At 48.7% G+C, this 21,901-nt stretch overlaps 1 protein-coding gene across 2 annotated transcripts in view; it reads left to right on the top strand.

Moving 5' to 3' along the window:
* The window catches only part of foxn3 (forkhead box N3), a 134,516-nt gene that overhangs the window by 59,478 nt on the left and 53,137 nt on the right, over positions 1-21,901 (top strand). For both annotated transcript variants that reach the window (XM_041848277.2, XM_045207566.1), the window contains exon 3: positions 5,345-5,481. In XM_041848277.2, coding sequence (XP_041704211.2) covers positions 5,345-5,481 — 137 coding nt within the window. The remainder of the gene's footprint in view (positions 1-5,344; positions 5,482-21,901) is intronic.

Raw genomic sequence — 21,901 nt, 5'->3', positions numbered from 1 at the left:
GTGTGTTTGCGAGGGAAAGTGCTCTAAAGCCCATCGATTCTTTCCTGATTACTGAACGTTTGGAATTCCAGCTGGCACCGCCCCTTCTCTCTCTGAGAGACGGAAAGAAATAATCCCACAACTCAAGAGGAAACACACAAACACACACACACACGTATGCGCTCACGTATACACGCACACACACACACGTTTGTGCCTTTATGTCTTGTGCCATAACTTCATGGTAAACCTGTTTGATATTGCATTGTGGTAGCTTTTCATTTAAGCATCAGACAATAAACATATTTTATCCTAAAGCTGTCACTAAGTTAATGACCCTGTGTGAAATAGGCCTTAAAACCTGCCACTACACTAGCTTTCTCTCAATGTTCTTCCTCTCCTGCGATTAATTACTGGTTGGTAATTAGAATTGATTGTCTTTGTTTAAAGGCAGCACAATAACTTTTTTCACATTCAGACACAAACCTGGGATGGTTGATAATTAGGGCAGAAAATATGTTGGTTTGAAATTAGATCGATGTTTTGTGTTCGTTTGGCTTTGTTTATGTGGTTTAGGGTCTGATGTACACTACATTACCAACAGTATGTGGACACCTGCTCGTCGAATATCTCATTCCAAAATCATGGGCATTAATATGGAGTTGGTCCCCCCTTTGCTGCTATAACAGCCTCCACTCTTCTGGGAAGGCTTTCCATTAGATGTTGGAACATTGCTGCAGGGACTTGCTTCCATTCAGCCACAAGAGCATTAGTGAGGTCGGGCACTGATGTTGGGCGATTAGGCCTTGCTCACAGTCGGCGTTCCAATTCATCCCAAAGGTCAGGGCTCTGTGCAGGCCAGTCAAGTTCTTCCACACCGATCGTAACAAACCATTTCTGTATGGACCTCGCTTTGTGCATGTGGGCATTGTCATGCTGAAACAGGAAAGGGCCTTCCCCAAACTGTTGTCACAAAGTTGGAAGCACATAATCGTCTAGAATGTCATTGTATGCTGTAGTGTTAAGATTTCCCTTCACTGGAACTAAGGGGCCGAGCCCGAACCATGAAAAACAGCCCCAGACCATTATTCCTCCTCCACCAAACTTTACAGTTGGCACTATGCATTCGGGCAGGTAGCGTTCTCCTGGCATCCGCCAAACCCAGATTTGTCCGTCGGACTACAAGATGGTGATTCATCCCTCCAGAGAACGCGTTTCCACTGCTCCAGAGTCCAATGGCAGCAAGCTTTACACCACTCCAGCTGACGCTTGGCATTGCACATGGTGATCTTAGGCTTGTGTGTGGCTGCTTGGCCATGGAAACCCATTTCATGAAGCCCCCGTTGAATAGTTATTGGGCTGACGTTGCTTCCAGAGGCAGTTTGGAACTCGGTAGTGAGTGTTGCAACTGAGGACAGACGATTTTTACGCGCTTCAGCACTCGGCGGTCCCGTTCTGTGAGCTTGTGTGGCCTACCACTACACGGCTGAGCCGTTGTTGCCCCTAGACGTCACTATTTCACAAAAACAGCACTTACAGTTGACCGGGGCAGCTCTAGCAGGGCAGAAATTTGACGAACTGACTTGTTGGAAAGGTGGCATCATATGACGGTGCCACGTTGAAAGTCACTGAGCTCTTCAGTAAGGCCATTCTACTGACAATGTTTGTCTATGGAGATTGCATGGCTGTGTGCTCGATTTTATACATCTGTCAGCAACGGGTGTGGCTGAAATAGACAAATCCACTAATTTGAAGGGGTGTATTCTTAAATTATTCAGACCCCTTTACTTTTTCCACATTTTGTTACGTTACAGCCTTATTCTATAATTGATTTAATAGTTTTTTTCGCTCATCAATCTACACACAATATCCCATAATGACAAAGAAAAAACAGGTTTTTAGAAATGCTTGCAAATGTAAAAAATAAATAAATAATGTAATCACATTTACATAAGTAATCAGACCCTTTACTCAGTACTTTGTTGAAGCACCTCTGGCAGCGATTACAGCCTCGAGTCTTCTTGGGTATGATGTTAAAAGCTTGGCATACCTGTATTTGGGGAGTTTCTCCCATTCCTCTCTGCAGTTCCTCTCAAGCTCTGTCAGGTTGGATGGGGAGCGTTGCTGCACAGTTATTTTTCTGGTCTCTCCAGAGATGTTCGATCGGGTTCAAGTCCGGGCTCTGGCTGGGCCACTCAAGCACATTCAGAGACTTGTCTCGAAGCCACTCCTGCATTGTCTTGGCTGTGTGCTTAGGGTCGTTGTCCTGTTGGAAGGTGAACCTTCGCCCCAGTCTGAGGTCCTGAGTGCTCTGGAGCAGGTTTTCATCAAGTATCTCTCTGTACTTTGCTCTGTTCATCTTTGCCTCGATCCTGACTAGTCTCCCAGTCCCTGCCGTGTATTTTACTGAGGAGTGGCTTCCGTCTGGCCACTCTACCATAAAGGCCTGATTGGTGGAGTGCTGCAGAGATGGTTGTCCTTCTGGAAGGTTCTCCCATCTCCACAGAGGAACTCTAGAGCTCTGTCAGAGTGACCATCGGTTTCTTGGTCACCTCCCTGACCAAGGCCCTTCTCCCCCGATTGCTCAGTTTGGCCGGGCGGCCAGCTCTAGGAAGAGTCTTGGTGGTTCCAAACTTCTTCCATTTAAGAATGATGGAGGCCACTGTGTTGTTGGGGACCTTCAATGCTGCAGAAATTTTTTGGTACCCTTCCCCAGATCTGTTCCTCGACACAATCCTGTCTCGGAGCTCTACGGACAATTCCTTCAACTCATGGCTTGGTTTTTCCTCTGACATGCACTGTCAAATGTGGGACTTTATATAGACAATTGTGAGCCTTTCCAAATAATGTCCAATCAATTGAATTTACCACAGGTGGATTCCAAGTTGTAGAACATGTAGAAAGGATGATCATTGAAAACAGGATGTACCTGAGCTCAATTTCGAGTCTCATAGCAAAGGGTCTGATTACTTACGTAAATAAGGTATCTCTGTTTGTTATTTTTATAAATTTGCAATAAATTCGGAATGACCTGTTTTCAATTTGTCATTATGGGGTATTGTGTGTAGATTGCTGAGGATTTTTATTTATTTAATCCATTTTAGAATAAGGCTGTAACGTAACAAAATGTGGAAAAAGTCAAGGGGTCTGAATACTTTCCGAAGGCATCAGTGTCCCAGTGGAGGCTGCTGAGGGGAGGACGGCTCATAGTTATGGCTGGAATGGAGTCAATGGAATGGAATCAAACACATCAAACACGTGGTTTCCATGTGGATGATACCATTCCATTGACTCCATTCCAGCCATTATTATTAGCCGTCCTCCCCTCAGCAGCCTCCACTGTAGTGTACACACACACACACACACACACACACACACACACACACATATACTTACTGTAGCTGTCAGTAGGATGGTAACGTCATCAGGCTGTCTAAACTGCAGCGTTTTATAAGTATTGCATTTCATGGCCTGATAGAGTTTGTGACAATCTGAAACATGGCCTTAAAGAAGCACCCCCACTGATGGAAAGCTGACAGAATAATTAGGTGTGTGTGTGTCTCTGAGCCTAAAATAACCGTCTGCATCGCTTCTGGCGAAATTGGATCTTTACTCCAAACTTCCTTAAAAAAAAAGTATTCTCCATGTGAAAAGACTGTTTACCAGTGGAGGCTGCTGAGGGGAGGACGGCTCATTATAATGTCTGGAACGGAGCAAATGGAATGGCGTCAGCCATTACCATCAGCTCATCCTCCCCAACCAACCTCCTGTGCTGTTTACATACTGTTGCTGTGATTGTAAGCATATAGCCCTCCTAGCTGTTACTGCATATTGTCCACAAGTTAGCATATCTATAACGACCTATAACAAGTTCAGGTGGTTGTCATGACATGATTGATGTGAGATGTTAGGAGAGAACCTTCAACAGAAATGTGAGTGTGTGCGTGCAGGCGTGTGTATGTGTGGCTGTGCGCACATGCATAATAGCCAGCTCTGGCCAGGGAAGGGACATCATATCCCATAATCCCAGTGTTTACCTAGCTAGCGCTGGAACAAATCATTTAGCTTTAGCCTAGCTCCCTGGAGCCCTGGAGCCTAGAGAGAAAAGTAAATATTAGCGGTTATCCGCCTAGCCTAGGACTGCCTTTAAGATCAATAGGGTAGATTTCTGTGTTTAGCACCTGCTATCACCTGTCCCTCTGTGCAGACTGGTCGCTCCAGTAGACAGGGGCAGAGGCAGTCAGTCACAAGCTCACATACACACACACACACACACACACACACACACACACACACACACACACCCGGGGACACACAGTCTCGTTCTGTCTCTCACAATCTCTCTTTCAATTTCTCTCGCACACACACGGCTGTCTGATATCAAGTCACTGAGCCCAAGGTCATGACTATTGATCTAACCAGAACACAGAGCAGTGCACATTCTGACACACCATAGCACTGAGAGAGAGAGAGAGAGAGAGAGAGAGAGAGAGAGAGAGAGATAGGATGGTTTGGGCGACTATGTCATCTGTTGAAATTACAGACTTTTGACATTGTGATTGCCATTTGGCTCTATCCTTGTTTCCAACCGATCTGGTTGCTATGTGTGTTGCTTTGAGATGACCTGTTCCTTTAATTGGGTATTCTTCACTATATGTTACTGGAAATTAGAAATCCTCAACGCATCCCTTCCTCTCCCTGTAGCAAAGTGCTGATGCTGTCATATGCGGACCATAAAAAAAAAAACACACACAGATTTGTCCTGGTTCAATATTTCTCTCTGGCCTTGTTTTTACGAGAGGCAGGTTTATCGCTTTACTTATTTATCATAATCAAATCCTGCTGGAGGCGAGGTGCGCGCACACACACACACACACACACACACACACACACACACACAGAAAGGCGAAGCCAGAGGTATATAGAGCTTAGAATCAGTCTTATCTGACCTCCATGCACCTCATTAACCAAACCTAGAACAAAAGGAGAGAGAGATGTAGCGAAAGAGGGGAAAAGAAGAGAGACTGGTTATTTCACCTGGTGCTAATGCTGTGACAAACACACATACAGATGGCTGTCAGGGAATAGAGGATAGGAAGGGGGAGGAAGGGTGTGTGTGTTGTATCGGTAAGTGTCTGTGGGACTCTCCGTGACGTCTTGTGGATATGTACTGTACAATAATATGCTATGAATGGAAATACATAATTTATTGGCCATAAATGGCCAATGGAGAGTCTTGTTATTGTGAATCTGTAAAAACAATTCCACTAATTTTCTCTCTTTCTCTCTCCCTCTCCTCCCCATCTCTCTCTCTCTCTTTCTCTCTCTCTCTCTCTCCTCTCTCTCTCTCTCTCTCTCTCTAAAGAGCATTGGAAAGGGGTCCTTGTGGTGTGTAGACCCTGAGTACAGGCAGAATTTGATTCAGGCGTTGAAGAAGACACCTTACCACCCTCACGCCCAGGTCTTCTCTACTCCCCCCACCTCTCCTCAGGCATATCAGAGGTAAGATACACACACACACACACACACACACACACACCACCCCAGGCATATCAGAAGTACAGTATAAAAGGCAGACAGACATGGTAACTAGTGATCCACCCCCTCGTGTCGACCCCCTGCCTGGGCTCTCCCTCCACTCACATGACACCCTACTGTGGACTGGTTAACAACACTGCCTCAGGACACACCAGACCAGAGAGAGAGGAGGGAGGAGTGTTCATGTCAAACAGACGAGAGAGAGAGAGAGAGAGAGAGAGAGAGAGAGAGAGAGAGAGAGAGAGAGAGAGAGAGAGAGGATAATGTCAAAGAGAGAGAGAGAGAGAGAGAGAGAGAGGATAATGTCAAACAGAGAGAGAGAGAGGATAATGTCAAACAGAGAGAGGGAGAGAGAGAGAGAGAGGGAGAGAGAGAGAGGATGGTTGGTGGCATACTCCCTGCCGTCTCTCTCCTCTTTGGTTCTCTGTGGCGTGTCCACTGATGTGTGTGTTCAGTCCACTGTAGAACAGAGCAGAGTGGTGTTGGGCCAGAGCCTAGGGTAGCGGAGGCAGCCGAGTGTGCAGGACACAGTAATGGCTTCACTGTAAAACCCATCATCCTTAACAGGATGTGGAACAAATGGGTGGTCAGGGAGGGATAAGGAGAGAGACAGGGAGAGAGAGAAGAGAAGAGAATAGAAGAGATGTTCTCCCAAATGCTTCAACACTTGAGGCCACCTTATCAAGGCTATAAATTCTACTCTTCCAAAGATAGAGGAATGGGAATAACATGGCCATTGTTATGCACAGTGGGAAATTCACTCTGTAGCAGTTTAAACTGGAATATATATTACTGCAATAATTGCTTGAATATCTGTCACAGTTGTTTACTTTGTAGAGAGCGAGAGAGAGAGTTTTACTAGAGGATGTTTATGTGTGGAAGAGAATGTTTGTTTGTTTGAGTCTTGTATGATGAATGGGATCTTGGCTCTCTCTCTTATCGCTCTCTTTTTTCCCACCTCTTTCCCTCCCTCCTTCCATGAGCGGGTTCGTTTATCTGTCCCGGATTACCCTGGTGGGAGGAATTTGAACCGGGTGAAAAGTGATTGCATTCATTTTGGAACCGGGCTGCCTCCCGGGCGTGAGCCAGGTGCCCCGTTCTGGCAGACCGTGAAGTCGTCTCAAAACAAAAGTGACGTAATTAAGCACGTGGAGTGATGAGTAGGATTCAGTGTTTTCACATGCAAAACTGATTGTTTTTGTCATAAACACTTTATCTGCCTTCCCAATGAAAACTAGTTTGAACATCTATTTTATGGAAAAGAGATGTTGTATGTTTCTGGACGATGCACCATGCTGCCTTGTTGACAACATGACCGAGCGGCGCAGATTACTGTTTGATTTGAGAAGGGGCGTTCCTCCCTCTCCGCTTTCGCCCGATGATGTGACGGGCCATTGCCCAGTTCAACCTGGGCCAGCGTAATAGAACTCCCTCCCTCCTCCATATCTCTCTCTATGTCCAAATGGTATGCCTCTGTGGGAGAGGCTGTAATAAAGGGTTTATCTGGCCACTGGGGCTCAGAGCAGACTGCTGCATTTTATAGCTGCCTTTCATTCAGCACGGTCACACACGCTGACACAAACACACACAAACACACAGGCAAAAACAAGCAAACGCACACAAACACACACAAACACACAGGCAAAAACAAGCAAACACACACAAAACAGTTTGCGTTTGTTTACGTATGTGTGTATCAAGAAGAGTTAGCGCAGCAGCTTAGAGCATGCCAGCAATGACTGAAAGGGAGAGAAAAAGAGAGTCCCCTCTGTACTGCTACGCCACACGGGCACTGACCAGGCTGATCTCTAGAAATCGACTTTGATTTCGGACTTTTCAAAAGGTCCTGAGAACGTCTATATATGCTTTACTCGGCTCTCACCCCACAAATGGACAACTAGTGTCACTATTGCACTGGCGCCAACTCATGAGGCTCAGAGGCGAAGGGTGCTACTCTGACCACTGCACCACGGCAGTTCACAATGCTCTAGCAAGCCGGGAGAATACTTGATGGTTAGTTTGTTTTTTAAGCCTTTCCCAAAACATAGCCCTAACCTTAACCACTCGGAAATAATACCTAAACGTAACCCTTTGAATTGTTTCTGTTTTAAACCTGTAACCACGCGGAATTAACCGTGTAACCACGTGCAATGAATGCGTCAAAAATAGACATTTATCCATAATTAGTCCAACTTCGAAGTGAAACTATGAGATCTTGTTGGCCTAGACAGGGCTGCATTCCTTCATTCTTTCTTTCACTTTCTCTCTCTCTCTCTCTCTCTCTCTCTCTCTCTCTCTCTCTCTCTCTCTCTCTCTCTCTCTCTCTCACTCACTCACTCACTCACTCACTCACTCACTCTTTCTCTCTCCGTACTGAACAGCTGGTCTGGCCGAGGCTCTCCGCTGAGCATTTGCCCTTGCCGGGTGATTATAGTCGCCGTTGCTGCGGCAACAGCGACACCTCCACGGCAATGCGTAACCGAAGGAGAGGCAGGTGCGGTTGCATCACCGTGGCAATTTGTTGCCTGGCAAAAAGGACAGGCCATTAGTGTGCAAAATAAGCCATCGTCAAGGCAACACATGGGCTCACCATGGCAACAGCAGATGGCTTGGAGCCTATTCTGGGGTTGTGTGTGTGTGTGTGTGTGTGTGTCTGTGTCAGTCGTTAGCTACCTACTTTTGTGCATGTTCATGAGAAACCATAGAAGCGTGAATTATGGGAGATGACAAGAGGAGGGCGACTCGCTGGAGGAGATTAATTTTAGATGGCGAGAAAGAGGGAGGAGAGGAGAGGATATGGAGGAGAGCTATACACACGCACGCAAGCCCGTACGCATGCGCTCGCACACACACACACACACTGCCGAGAGCTAACAGTTAACCAGACTTTCTGCTTCTGTGAACAAGGAGTGTTCAGCCCTGAGACGGGAAAAACAAAGCACACAAACAAGGAAACAGGAGGACTAACGCTGTGTGTGTGTGGTGTTGTTTTCTCTGGTTACTGTGGTTTGTGTATGTTGAAAGTCTTCTTTCATTCCACAACTACTGTTTTCTTGACATGTACCTCTAGAAGAAAAACTTACTTTTTTAAAAGTTGAATCTTTTTTATATTTCATGTTTTTATATCTCTGCTTAGGTCTTAATTTTCTTTACTGAATTCTTTCATTGTCATGCTCCCAAGGGAGTGGAACTTTTCCATCGCTTTTGCAATAGTTTTTTCAATGTGTTTGGGTTAGTTAATGGTTATGTTAGCGTTATGTAAAGGTTTGTGATGGTCATGTCTAGTGTGGATGCTTGTGTGGCATGTTGTTTTGGTCTTGATTTATGGTTTAGTTATAATGTATCAGTCTCCCCTGTCGGCAGCCTGACAACACTACAGTCGTGGTCAAAAGTTTTGAGAATTACACAAGTATTGGTCTTCACAAAGTTTGCTGCTTCAGTGTTTTTAGATATTTTTGTCAGATGTTACTATGGTATACTGAAGTATAATTACAAGCATTCCATAAGTGTCAAAGGCTTTTATTGACAAGTCAATATTTGCAGTGTTGACCCTTCTTTTTCAAGACCTCTGCAATCCGCCCTGGCATGCTGTCAATTAACTTCTGGGCCACATCCTGACTGATTGCAGACCATTCTTGCATAATCAATGCTTGGAGTTTGTCCGAATTTTTGGGTTTTTGTTTGTCCACCCGCCTCTTGAGGATTGACCACAAGTTCTCAATGGGATTAAGGTCTGGGGAGTTTCCTGGCCATGGACCCAAAATGTCAATGTTTTGTTCCCCGAGCCACTTAGTTATCACTTTTGCCTTATGGCAAGGTGCTCCATCATGCTGGAAAAGGCATTGTTCGTCACCAAACTGTTCTTGGATGGTTGGGAGAAGTTGCTCTCGGATGATGTGTTGGTACCATTCTTTATTCATGGCTTTTTTCTTAGGCAAAATTGTGAGTGAGCCCACTCCTGTGGCTGAGACATGAATGGTCTCAGGATGCTTTACTGTTGGCATGACACAGGACTGATGGTAGCGCTCACCTTGTCTTCTCCGGACAAGCTTTTTTCCGGATGCCCCAAACAATCGGAAATGGGATTCATCAGAGAAAATGACTTTACCACAGTCCTCAGCTGTCCAATCCCTGTACCTTTTGCAGAATATCAGTCTGTCCCTGATGTTTTTCCTGGAGAGAAGTGGCTTCCTAGCTGCCCTTCTTGACACCAGGCCATCCTCCAAAGGTTTTTGCCTCACTGTGCGTGCAGATGCACTCACACCTGCCTGCTGCCATTCCTGAGCAAGCTCTGCACTGGTGGTGCCCCGATCCCACAGCTGAATCAACTTTAGGAGACGGTCCTGGTGCTTGCTGGACTTTCTTGGGCGCCCTGACGCCTTCTTCACAACAATTGAACCTCACTCCTTGAAGTTCTTGATGATCCGATAAATGGTTGAGTTAGGTGCAATCTTACTAGCAGCAATATCCTTGCCTGTAAAGCCCTTTTTGTGCAAAGCAATGATCACGGCACGTGTTTCCTTGCAGGTAACCATGGTTAACAGAGGAAGAACAATGATTTCAAGCACCACCCTCCTTTTAAAGCTTCCAGTCTGTTATTCTAACACAATCAGCATGACTGTCATGAGCCCTCTCACTCCACCGGGTTACCACCTTAATTTGTTTCCACTATCTTCCACTCTGCTCACCTCCCTCTCTCTACTCAGCCTAACTAGCTCCACCTGTCCCTGCTCTGCTCGGCTCTAATTACTCTGCCAGCTGCGCTGCATTACCCACTAACCTCTCCCAGTATTTAAGGCCCTGTCTTTCAGCTCTCCGGTGTCAGATCGTCTGCAAAGCTCACACCCGGAACCTGTTTGCTCGCGCTTCTGGCTCACCCTGGTTTTGTGACCCCCGGACCTGCCTGTTTTTTGGATACTCTTCTGCCTCAGGAGATCCAGACCTGCTTCTGCCATTACGACTCCTGACTACTCTTCAATCCCGGTAACTCTGACCAGCCTTCTGCCTTGCTACTACGTATTTTGGATTTCCCTTGAACTGTACTGCTGCCTGGTTTCATTCCGCCCTGTTGTGTCTGTGTCTCCCCCCAGGACTTCTGGACCACCCACCACCGGCTTCATAGGACGCATCGCTGCCACTGGGGGGCACAGACCCAGCGCATTGGACGGGATCCCTGTTACCCCTGGAGCCTTCATTCACTCCCTACTTCCCTTTTCCCTTAAGTTTAATAAACTTTCTGGTGTGACGCAATTGTGGTCCTCTGGTCGTCTGTCTGAATCGTGACAGTACGATCTGACCATTATGGACTCAGCGCACACTTTCCCGACATGGAAACCGATGAGCATGAGCAGCAGTTCCAGCAGCAGCAACAACAACTCGCCATGATCATTCAACTCCTCACCAACCTTACCCCAGCCAGTCTGCCCACCAGCCCAGCCCCCGAGTTACCTGCCCCGGTCATTGCAGCCGCTGCTCCGAACCCAAGATTGGAAACCCCGAGCGGTTCAACGGCGATTCAACCCAGGTCCGGCCATTCCTGACTAGCTGCCGACTTCAGTTCTCCTTGCAGCCAAGGACCTTCGCCACGGAGGGGGCTAAAGTTGGGTATGCCATCACTCACCTGACGGGCCGAGCTCGACTCTGGGGAACAGCAGAGTTCGAACGTCAAACCCCCGCATGTGCAACCTTCGACCTGTTTGCTGAGGAGATGCTGAAGGTGTTTGACCTGGATTCACCCACCGCAGAGGCGTCTCGTGAACTGTTCAGTATTCGACAAGGCAGACGTACAGTCGCAGACCATTCCATCGACTTCCGAACCCTGGCTAGACGAAGTTCTTGGAACACACCATCGTTGGTGGACGCGTTCTTCCATAGTTTGGCTGACTATATCAAGGACGAGTTGGTCTCCCATGAACTGCCTTCCACTCTTGATGAAGCCATCGCACTGACTGTCAGGATCGACAGAAGGATACAGACCCGTCGTCGTGAGAGGGGGGCGCCAAGGTCCACCTACTACCGGCATTCGGAGAGATCCGACTGGGCTCCTGTCATCTACTGCCACTCACCCAGGTCAGCTTGATCAGTCTGAGCCTATGGAGATTGGGCGAGCCTCCCTCACTCCTGCAGAGCGCCAGCGCCGCTCACCTCAAACCTCTGCCTCTATTGTGGAGGTGATGGACATCGTGTGGTAACCTGCCCTTTAAAGGGCCGAAGCTCACCGGGCGTAGGGGGAGTCCGGTTGAGTTCAATGACCATCCAGTCCTCCGACCGCAAACCCCTGCTGCAAGTTCACCTCCGCCTCTCTGACTCAACTCACACCCTGGCTGCTCTGGTGGATTCTGGCGCCGAAGCCAACATAATGGACATCAAGCTGGCACGCCAACTGGGACTGGAGAACCTCCGTTTGACACCTCCTATTCCTGCCCGGGCACTGGACGGACACTTACTCGGATCGGTCACTCATGTCACGGCCCCGGTCTCGATGGGTCTGTCCGGAAACCATCAAGAAACTATCCAGTTTCACCTGCTCCCCTCTCCAGGCCAACCCCTCATCCTGGGTTACCCATGGCTCCGCCTGGCACAACCTCAGCTCGACTGGGTGACCGGGGTGATCAGGGAGTGGGGAGAGGACTGCCACCGAACCTGCCTGCTTGCTGCCGCACTACCCCCTCGGCCAGTACCTACTAACTCCGCTCCTGACCTCTCCAATGTCCCAGAATGCTACCATGGTCTCAGAGAGGTGTTTAACAAAGCAAGAGCCACATCTCTGCCCCCTCACCGACCCGTACGACTGTGCCATCGACCTCCTCCCTGGAACAGCTCCTCCAAGGGGTCGTCTTTATTCGTTGTCTGCTCCTGAAAGAAAGTCCATGGAGGACTACATCAATGGCTCTCTGTCCGCAGGATTAATCCGTTCATCTTCATCTCCTGCTGGTGCTGGCTTCTTCTTTGGGGGGAAGAAGGACGGATCTCTTCGCCCCTGCATCGACTACAGGGGACTCAACGACATCACAGTGAAGAACCGTTACCCTCTGCCTCTGCTCACCTCTGCTTTTGAGTTGCTCCAGGGAGCCACTGTTTTTACCAAGTTGGATCTCAGAAACGCTTACCACCTAGTGCGGATCCGGGAGGGAGATGAATGGAAAACCGCATTCAATACACCAACAGGCCACTACGAGTATCTGGTTATGCCTTTTGGCCTCACCAATGCTCCTGCTGTGTTCCAGGCTCTAGTGAATGATGTACTGCGGGACATGTTAAACAAGTTTGTCTTCGTTTACCTGGATGACATCTTAATTTACTCCAGAAACCTGTCTGAACACACCCGCCATGTCCAGCAAGTCCTTCATCGTCTTCTGGAGAATTCCCTCTACGCCAAGGCAGAGAAATGTGAGTTTCACGTCAAGACAGTGGCCTTCCTGGGGTACATAGTGGCAGAAGGAAGTATCCAAATGGATCCTGCCAAAGTATCAGCAGTCACTTCATGGCCAGTTCCGGAGAACAGAAAGAAGCTGCAACAGTTTCTGGGGTTTGCTAACTTCTATAGGAAGTTTATCCGGAACTACAGTACCGTTGCTGCCCCTCTCACTGCTCTAACCAGCACCAAGCAACCCTTCACCTGGACCCCAGCAGCCGACAAAGCCTTCAGTACCCTCAAGGTGAGGTTCACCTCCGCTCCCATCCTCCAGATGCCTGATGTGGACCGGCAATTCATTGTGGAGGTGGACGCCTCGGATGTGGGAGTTGGTGCTGTGATTTCTCAGTGGGCTGCGGAGGATAGGAAGCTCCATCCCTGTGCCTTTTTCTCACGTCGGTTGTCCCCTCTGAGTGCAATTACGACATAGGGAACCGTGAGCTGCTGGCTGTGAAGCTTGCCTTGGAGGAGTGGCGTCACTGGCTGGAGGGGTCCACCATTCCATTTCTCGTTTGGACCGATCATAAGAACTTGGAGTACATCCGCACGGCCAAACGGTTGAACTCCAGGCAGTCCCGCTGGGCCCTGTTCTTCACCAGGTTTAATTTCACTCTGTCATACCGGCCTGGATCACGCAACACCAAGCCAGACGCCCTCTCCCGTCAATTCCAGAAGGATGACACCCCCTCCAAGGACCCTGTGTCGATTCTGCCAAGTCCCTGCATCGTTGCAGCTCTGACCTGGGCTGTTGAGGAACAGGTGCTGGAGGCTCTCCGTAACCAGCCAGGTCCCAGCACTTGCCCAGCTGACCGCCTTTTTGTCCCCGAAGACCTGAGGTCCCAGGTCATTCAGTGGGGACATGACTCCCGCCTAGCTTGTCACCCTGGCTCCACCCGCACTTACAACCTGCTCGCCCAGAGGTTCTGGTGGCCCTCTCTGAGGAAGGATGTACGGGAATTCGTCCAAGCCTGCCCCATCTGCAACCAACACAAGTCGTCCTGCCAGCCCCCAGCCGGATTGCTGCAGCCCCTGCCTGTGCCCAGACGTCCCTGGTCTCACATCGCCCTTGACTTTGTCACGGGGCTGCCCCCTTCAAGTGGCATGACCGTCATTCTCACCATCGTTGACCGTTTCAGCAAGATGGCACACTTCATTCCCCTCCCCAAGCTCCCAACCGCCAAGGAGACCGCCCAGGTGGTCCTGGAACACGTCTTCCGGATCCACGGACTGCCAAGGGATGTTGTTTCTGACCGTGGTCCACAATTCTCCTCCGCTTTTTGGAAGGAGTTCTGTCACCTGCTGGGAGCCACAGTCAGTCTGACTTCCGGATTCCATCCCCAATCCAATGGGCAGTCAGAGCGGGCTAATCAGGAGCTCGAGAAGGCACTGCGATGCATGACTTCACGCAACCCCCACTCCTGGTCGCAGCAATTGACATGGGTGGAGTACGCACACAATTCTCTGACCTGCTCTGCCATCGGTATGTCCCCTTTCCAATGTGTTTATGGATACCAGCCTCCTCTATTTGCCAGCCAGGAGGAGGAGGTTACTTGCCCATCTGCACTTGCTTTTGCCCGTCGATGTCGCCGCACCTGGTCACAAGCCCGAGCCACACTCCTCAGGTCCGTTGCCAGCTACACTACCGGGGCCAACCGTCGGAGAATTCCTGCTCCCACCTACCATGTTGGTCAAAGGGTGTGGTTGTCATCGAAGAACCTGCCACTCAGGGTGGAGTCGCAGAAGCTGGCACCTCGGTTCATTGGCCCATTCCCTATCATAAGAGTGATTAGCCCAACTGCTGTCCGGCTCCAACTGCCTAATTCCCTGAGGGTGCACCCCACTTTCCATGTGTCTAAGATTAAGCCCATCCATGAGAGTCCGCTGGTCCCTGCTGCGCCTGGTCCTCCTCCTCCACGGCTCGTCGATGGTGGTCTGGTTTACACCGTCCGCCGCCTGCTTCGGTCCAGACGGAGGGGTAGGGGTCTCCAGTACCTCATTGACTGGGAGGGCTATGGACCTGAGGAAAGGACCTGGGTGCCAGCTAGTCGGATTGTGGATAGGACTCTCATCACCGCTTTCCACCAACGGCATCCGGATCAACCTGCAATCCGTAGGGGCCGCCCCAGAGGGGTCCCTAACCGTCCGGCCCGCTCGGCTTCCTGTCCTGTGCCTGATCCTGTCTCGGGACCTGTCCCATCTCCCGACCACGGCCCTCCGGCTTCCTCCGAGGATGAGGACGTTCACTCGGACCGTTCGGAGGAGTTCTAGCCCTCCTCCGGCTCCCCTCCTCCCGCCCGGCGTGGTGTTGCTCTTGGGACTTCTGGGGCCGTCCCTTGGGGGGGGGGGTTCTGTCATGAGCCCTCTCACTCCACCGGGTTACCACCTTAATTTGTTTCCACTATCTTCCACTCTGCTCACCTCCCTCTCTCTACTCAGCCTAACTAGCTCCACCTGTCCCTGCTCTGCTCGGCTCTAATTACTCTGCCAGCTGCGCTGCATTACCCACTAACCTCTCCCAGTATTTAAGGCCCTGTCTTTCAGCTCTCCGGTGTCAGATCGTCTGCAAAGCTCACACCCGGAACCTGTTTGCTCGCGCTTCTGGCTCACCCTGGTTTTGTGACCCCGGACCTGCCTGTTTTTTGGATACTCTTCTGCCTCAGGAGATCCAGACCTGCTTCTGCCATTACGACTCCTGACTACTCTTCAATCCCGGTAACTCTGACCAGCCTTCTGCCTTGCTACTACGTATTTTGGATTTCCCTTGAACTGTACTGCTGCCTGGTTTCATTCCGCCCTGTTGTGTCTGTGTCTCCCCCCAGGACTTCTGGACCACCCACCACCGGCTTCATAGGACGCATCGCTGCCACTGGGGGGGGCACAGACCCAGCGCATTGGACGGGATCCCTGTTACCCCTGGAGCCTTCATTCACTCCCTACTTCCCTTTTCCCTTAAGTTTAATAAACTTTCTGGTGTGACGCAATTGTGGTCCTCTGGTCGTCTGTCTGAATCGTGACAATGACAGAGTGATCTCTAGCTTTGTCCTTGTCAACACTCTCACCTGTGTTAACGAGAGAATCACTGACATGATGTCAGCTGGTCCTTTTGTGGCAGGGCTGAAATGCAGTGGAAATGTTTTTGGGGGATTAAGTTCATTTTCATGGCAAATTTTGCAATCCATCTGATCACTCTTCGTAACATTCTGGAGTATATGCAAATTGTCATCATAAAAACTGAGGCAGCAGACTTTGTGAAAATTTATATTTGTGTCATTCTCAAAACTTTTGACCACGACTGTACACCTTAGTGTTAGGTAATGGTGGGTGACAGCTCAATAGAAAATATTCTCTGGAGTTTCCCCAATGTGTCATTTCTCTCTCTCTGTGTGTGTGTGGTGTGTGCGCGCGCGTGCGTGCGTGTCTGAAATGAATCAAGTCAAAGACAATGGTCCACTGCCTATCAAAATAGGCACTTCACTATATGGAGTTTCTCCTCTCTCTCGCTGTGAGGCTGGATGTGTGGGCGTCCATGCTAGTTTGCAAGATCAGAAATGAAACGTGAGTAAAGGAGTGTTGCAGGAGTCCCTGGCACCAGCAGGTTCTTAGATTAGCTAAAGAGGATTGTGTCTGCTGCCTGTAGGGCGCGGGGCAGCAAGGGAAAGTGGTGGGCAATAGGATTGGAAATAAGATGATGGGAATCAAGAAAAAGGGCATGTTGCCTTCATCATGGAGCGAGTGAAGTGGAGTGGAGCACTTACAGTCAAGATGAGGACACATTCTGTTTTCCTCAGAAGTGTGTGTGTGTGTGTGTGTGTGACACACGGAGCGAAGGGTTAAAGAAAGGCTGGGGCATGGAGAGGAGGGAGGAGAGAGGGAGAGTGAGGGGAATAGAGAGAGAAAGTGGGGGAGACGGAGAGAAGGACAAACAGACTTAGCAAAAGAGTATAGAAGGACACAGAACGATAGACACGGGGAGAAGGAAAGAGTTACAGAGAGAGGTATTGAGAAGAGAGAGTTAGAGACAGTGGTGTAAAGAACTTAAGTAAAAATACTTTAAAGTACTACTTAAGTACTTTACTTTACTATTAATATTTTTGGGCACTACGTTCATCCACCTCTGGCCTGCTAGCTCCCCTACCTCTACAGAAGCACAGTTCCCGCTCAGCCCAGTCAAAGCTATTTGCTGCTCTGGCACCCCAATGGTGGAACAAGCTCCCACACGACGCCAGGACAGTGGAGTCACTGACCACCTTCCGGAGACACTTGAAACCCTACCTCTTTAAGGAATACCTGGAATAGTATAAAGTAATCCTTCTACCCCACCTCCCCCACCCCCCCATAAAAAAAGAAGAAGAAAAAAAAGTGGTTGTCCCACTGGCTATCATAAGTTGAATGCACCAATTTGTAAGTCGCTCTGGATAAGAGCGTCTGCTAAATGATGTAAATGTAAATGTAGAAGGATAGGAAAATGGTCAAATTCACGCACTTATCAATAGAACATCCCTGGTCATCCCTGCTGCCTCTGATCTGGCAGACTCACTAAACACACATGCTTCATTTGTAAATGGTGTCCCGAGTGTTTGAGATAGCCCCTGGCTATCCGTAAATTAAAAAAACAAGAAAATGGTGCTGTCTGGTTTGCCTGATATAAGGAATTTGAAATGATTTATACTTTTACTCTTGATACTTAAGTATATTTTAGCAATTACATTTACTTTTGATACTTAAGTATATTTAAAATCAAATACTTTTAGACATTTACTCTAGTAGTATTTTACTGGGTGACTTACATTTTTACTTTAGTCATTTTCTATTAAGGCATCTTTACTTTTACTCAAGTATGACAATTGGGTACTTTTTCCACCACTGGTTAGAGAGGAGGACAGAAAACGAGGGATGGATAGAGAGAGAGTGAAGGAGAGGATTGTGCCAGAAGCCCATGTGTTTCTCATAAAAACACAAACAAAGAATGCTGTGCTTGCTGGCCTCCTGTGGTGTACACAAATGTTAGCGCTGCGCTCTCTAGTTCCACTCTGCTCTGCTCTACTGCATCCAAACACCCCCTCTCTCCTCATCCCAGACCTAGTACTTACTGACACACACAAACACACAACAACACACTTGTTGTGTCAAATCAAATCACATTTTATTTTTCACATGTGCCGAAAACAACAGGTGTAGGCTTTAACGTGAAATTCTTGCTTACAAGCCCTTTCCCAACAATGCACAGTTAAAAAAGTATGAAAATTAGCAAATAAAAATAGAAAATAGTAATACAATAAATAAATAACAATAACAAGGCTACAGTGCATTCGGAAAGTATTCGTTACAGCCTTATTCTAAAATTGAATAAATATTATTTTTTTCTCATCAATCTACACACAATACCCCATAATGACGAAGCAAAAACAGTTTTTTATCAATTTTTGCAAATTGATAATTTTTGCAAAAAACTGAAATACCTTATTTACGTAAGTATTCAGACCCTTTGCTATGAGACTCGAAATTGAGCTCAGGTGCATCCTGTTTCCAATTATCATCCTTGAGATGTTTCTACAACTTGATTGGAGTCCACCTGTGGTAAATTCAATTGATTGGACATGATTTGGAAAGGCACACACCTGTCTATATATGGTCCATCAGTTGACAGTGCATGTCAGAGAAAAAACCAAGCCATGAAGTCGAAGTAATTGTCCATAGAGCTCCGAGACAGGATTGTGTCGGGGCACATATCTGGGGAAGGATACCAACACATTTCTGCAGCACTCCACCAATCAGGCCTTTATAGTAGAGTGGCCAGATGGAAGCTACTCCTCGCTAAAAGGCACATGACAGCCTGCTTGGAGTTTGCCAAAAGGAAACAAGATTCTCTGGTCTAATGAAACCAAGATTGAACTCTTTGGCCTGAATGTCAAGCATCACGTCTGGACGAAACCTGGCACCATCCCTATGGTGAAGCATGGTGGTAGCAGCATCATGCTGTTGGGATGTTTTTCAGCGGCAGGTACTGGGAGACTTGAATGGAGGGGAAGATGAATGGAGCAAAGTACAGAGAGATCCTTGATGAAAACCTACTCCATAGTGCTCAGGACCTCATACTGGGGCGAAGGTTCACCTTCCAACAGGACAACGACCCTAAGCACACAGCAAAGTCAACTCAGGAGTGGCTTCGGGACAAGTCTCTGAATGTCCTTGAGTAGCCCAGCCATAACCCGGACTTGAACCCGATTGAACATCTCTGGAGAGACCTGAAAATAGCTGTGCAGCGACGCTCCCCATCCAACCTGACAGAGTTTGGGAAGATCGGCAGAGAAGAATGGGAGAAACTCCCCAAGTACAGGTGTGCCAAGCTTGTAACGTAATACCCAAGACGACTTGAGGCTGTAATCGCAGCCAAAGGTGCTTCAACAAAATACTGAGTAAAGGGTCTGAATACTTACGTAAATGTAATATTTCATTTATTAATTTTTTTATTATACATTTGCAAAAATGTTGAACGATCTGGTTATGCGTTGTCATTATGGAGTATTGTGTGTAGATTGACATGAGAAAAAACAAACAATGTAATCAATTTTAGAATAAAGCTGTTATCACGATCGTTATAAGATGAAGCGGACCAAGGCGCAGCGTGATATGCGTACATTCCTTTATTGCAGTACACCACACGAACCAAAACAACAAAACAAACGATACGTGAAGTCCTGGGTTGAACACAAACCTTCCGGAACAAGATCCCACAATAAACATGTGCCAACAGGCTGCCTAAGTATGGTCCCCAATCAGAGACAACAAGCTACAGCTGTCTCTGATTGGGAACCACCCTGGCCAACATAGAAACTAAACGATCTAGAACACAACATAGAAAACTATAACATAGAAAAATCCACACCCTGTCTCAACATATAAGAGTCCCCAGAGCCAGGGCGTGACAGTACCCCCCCCCAAAGGCGCGGACTGCGACCGCGCCAACCAAACACAAGAGGGTAGGGGCCGGGTGGACATTCCGCCTCGGAGGCGGATCCGGCTCCGGGCGTGACCACCACACTCTCTCTACCCCCCCGTTACGCCCCTGGTCTGGTCTGGCCCCGCTGACCGGAGCTGGACTAAACACCGGTGGAGCTGATTGCTCTGGCTCCGGCGTGGAGCAGCTGACCGGTGCCGGACCAGGCACCGGTGGAACAGGCACGGACCGTGCCGGACTGACGACGCGCACCACTAGCTTGGTGCGGGGAGCAGGAATGGGCCGGACCGGGCTGACGACGCGCACCATTGGCTTGGTGCGGGGAGCAGGAACGGGCGGACCGGGCTGACGACGCGCACCATTGGCTTGGTGCGGGAGCAGGAACGGGCCGGACCGGCTGACGACGCCGCACCATTGGCTTGGTGCGGGGAGCAGGTACAGGCCGGACCGGGCTGATGACGCGCACCACTGGCTTGGTGCGGGGAGCAGGAACGGGCCGGACCGGGCTGACGACGCGCACCACTGGCTTGGTGCGGGGAGCAGGAACAGGCCGGACCCGGGCTGGCGACGCGCACCACAGGCTTAGTGCGGGGAGCAGGAACGGGCCTGACCGTACTGGGAACACACACCACTGGCCTTGTGCGGGAATCAGGAACGGGCCGGACCGGACTGGTGAAACACCACTTGCTTGGTGCGAGGAGCGGGACTGGGTTTCCTCATAAACCTCCGCTCCCTCTGCTGCCTAACCAGTTCCTCTCGCCGTGCCTCCACACTCTCCTTCTCCCTCGTGACCAGTAGCCCCCGTAACCTGGCGGCCTCCTCTGCTAACCGGCTGAACCGCTCTATCGCGGCCTCCTGCTGCCTCGTCGTCCACGGCGTGAGCCCCCCACTAATTTTTTTTGGGGCTTGTCTCTCCCCCGTGCTCAAGGCCTCCATCCCTCTTGCCAGACTCTAACTCATCTCCTCCCAAGTCCATCCTCTCTCCTCGTCACGCTGCTTGATCCAGTCGAGGTGGGATCTTCTGTCACGATCGTTATAAGATGAAGCGGACCAAGGTGCAGCGTGATATGCGTACATTCCTTTATTGCAGTACACAACACGAACCAAAACAACAAAACAAACGATACGTGAAGTCCTGGGTTGAACACAAACCTTCCGGAACAAGATCCCACAATAAACATGTGCTAACAGGCTGCCTAAGTATGGGCCCCAATCAGAGACAACAAGCTACAGCTGTCTCTGATTGGGAACCACCCTGGCCAACATAGAAACTAAACGATCTAGAACACAACATAGAAAACTATAACATAGAAAAATCCACACCCTGGCTCAACATATAAGAGTCCCCAGAGCCAGGGCGTGACAGCTGTAACGTAGCAAAATGTGGAAAAAGTCAAGGGGTCTGAATACTTTCTGAATTAACAGCATTCTCACATACAGTTGAAGTCGGAAGTTTAGCCAAATACATTTCAACTCAGTTTTTCACAATTCCTGACATTTAATCCTAGTAAAAAATTCCCTGTCTTAGGTCAGTTAGGATCACCACTTTATTTTAAGAATGTGAAATGTCAGAATAATAGTAGAGAGATTTATTTATTTCAGCTTTTATTTATTTAATCACATTCCCAGTGGGTCAGAAGTTTACATACACTCAATTAGTATTTGGTAGCATGGCCTTTAAATTGTTTAACTTGGGTCAAACGTTTCGGGTAGCCTTCCACAAGCTTCCCACAATAAGTTGGGTGAATTTTGGCCCATTCCTCCTGACAGAGCTGGTGTAACTGAATCAGGTTTGTAGGCCTCCTTGCTCGCACACGCTTTTTCAGTTCTGTCCACAAATGTTCTATAGGATTGAAGTCAGGGCTTTGTGATGGCCACTCCAATACCTTGACTTTGTTGTCCTTAAGCCATTTTGCCACAACTTTGGAAGTATGCTTGGGGTCATTGTCCATTTGGAAGACCCATTTGTGACCAAGCTTTAACTTCCTGACTGATGTCTTGAGATGTTGCTT

The sequence above is a fragment of the Coregonus clupeaformis genome, chromosome 25 (genome assembly GCF_020615455.1).
Source record: "Coregonus clupeaformis isolate EN_2021a chromosome 25, ASM2061545v1, whole genome shotgun sequence".
Taxonomy (NCBI): Eukaryota; Metazoa; Chordata; class Actinopteri; order Salmoniformes; family Salmonidae; genus Coregonus; species Coregonus clupeaformis.
This window is presented reverse-complemented; position numbering and strand designations above follow the sequence as displayed.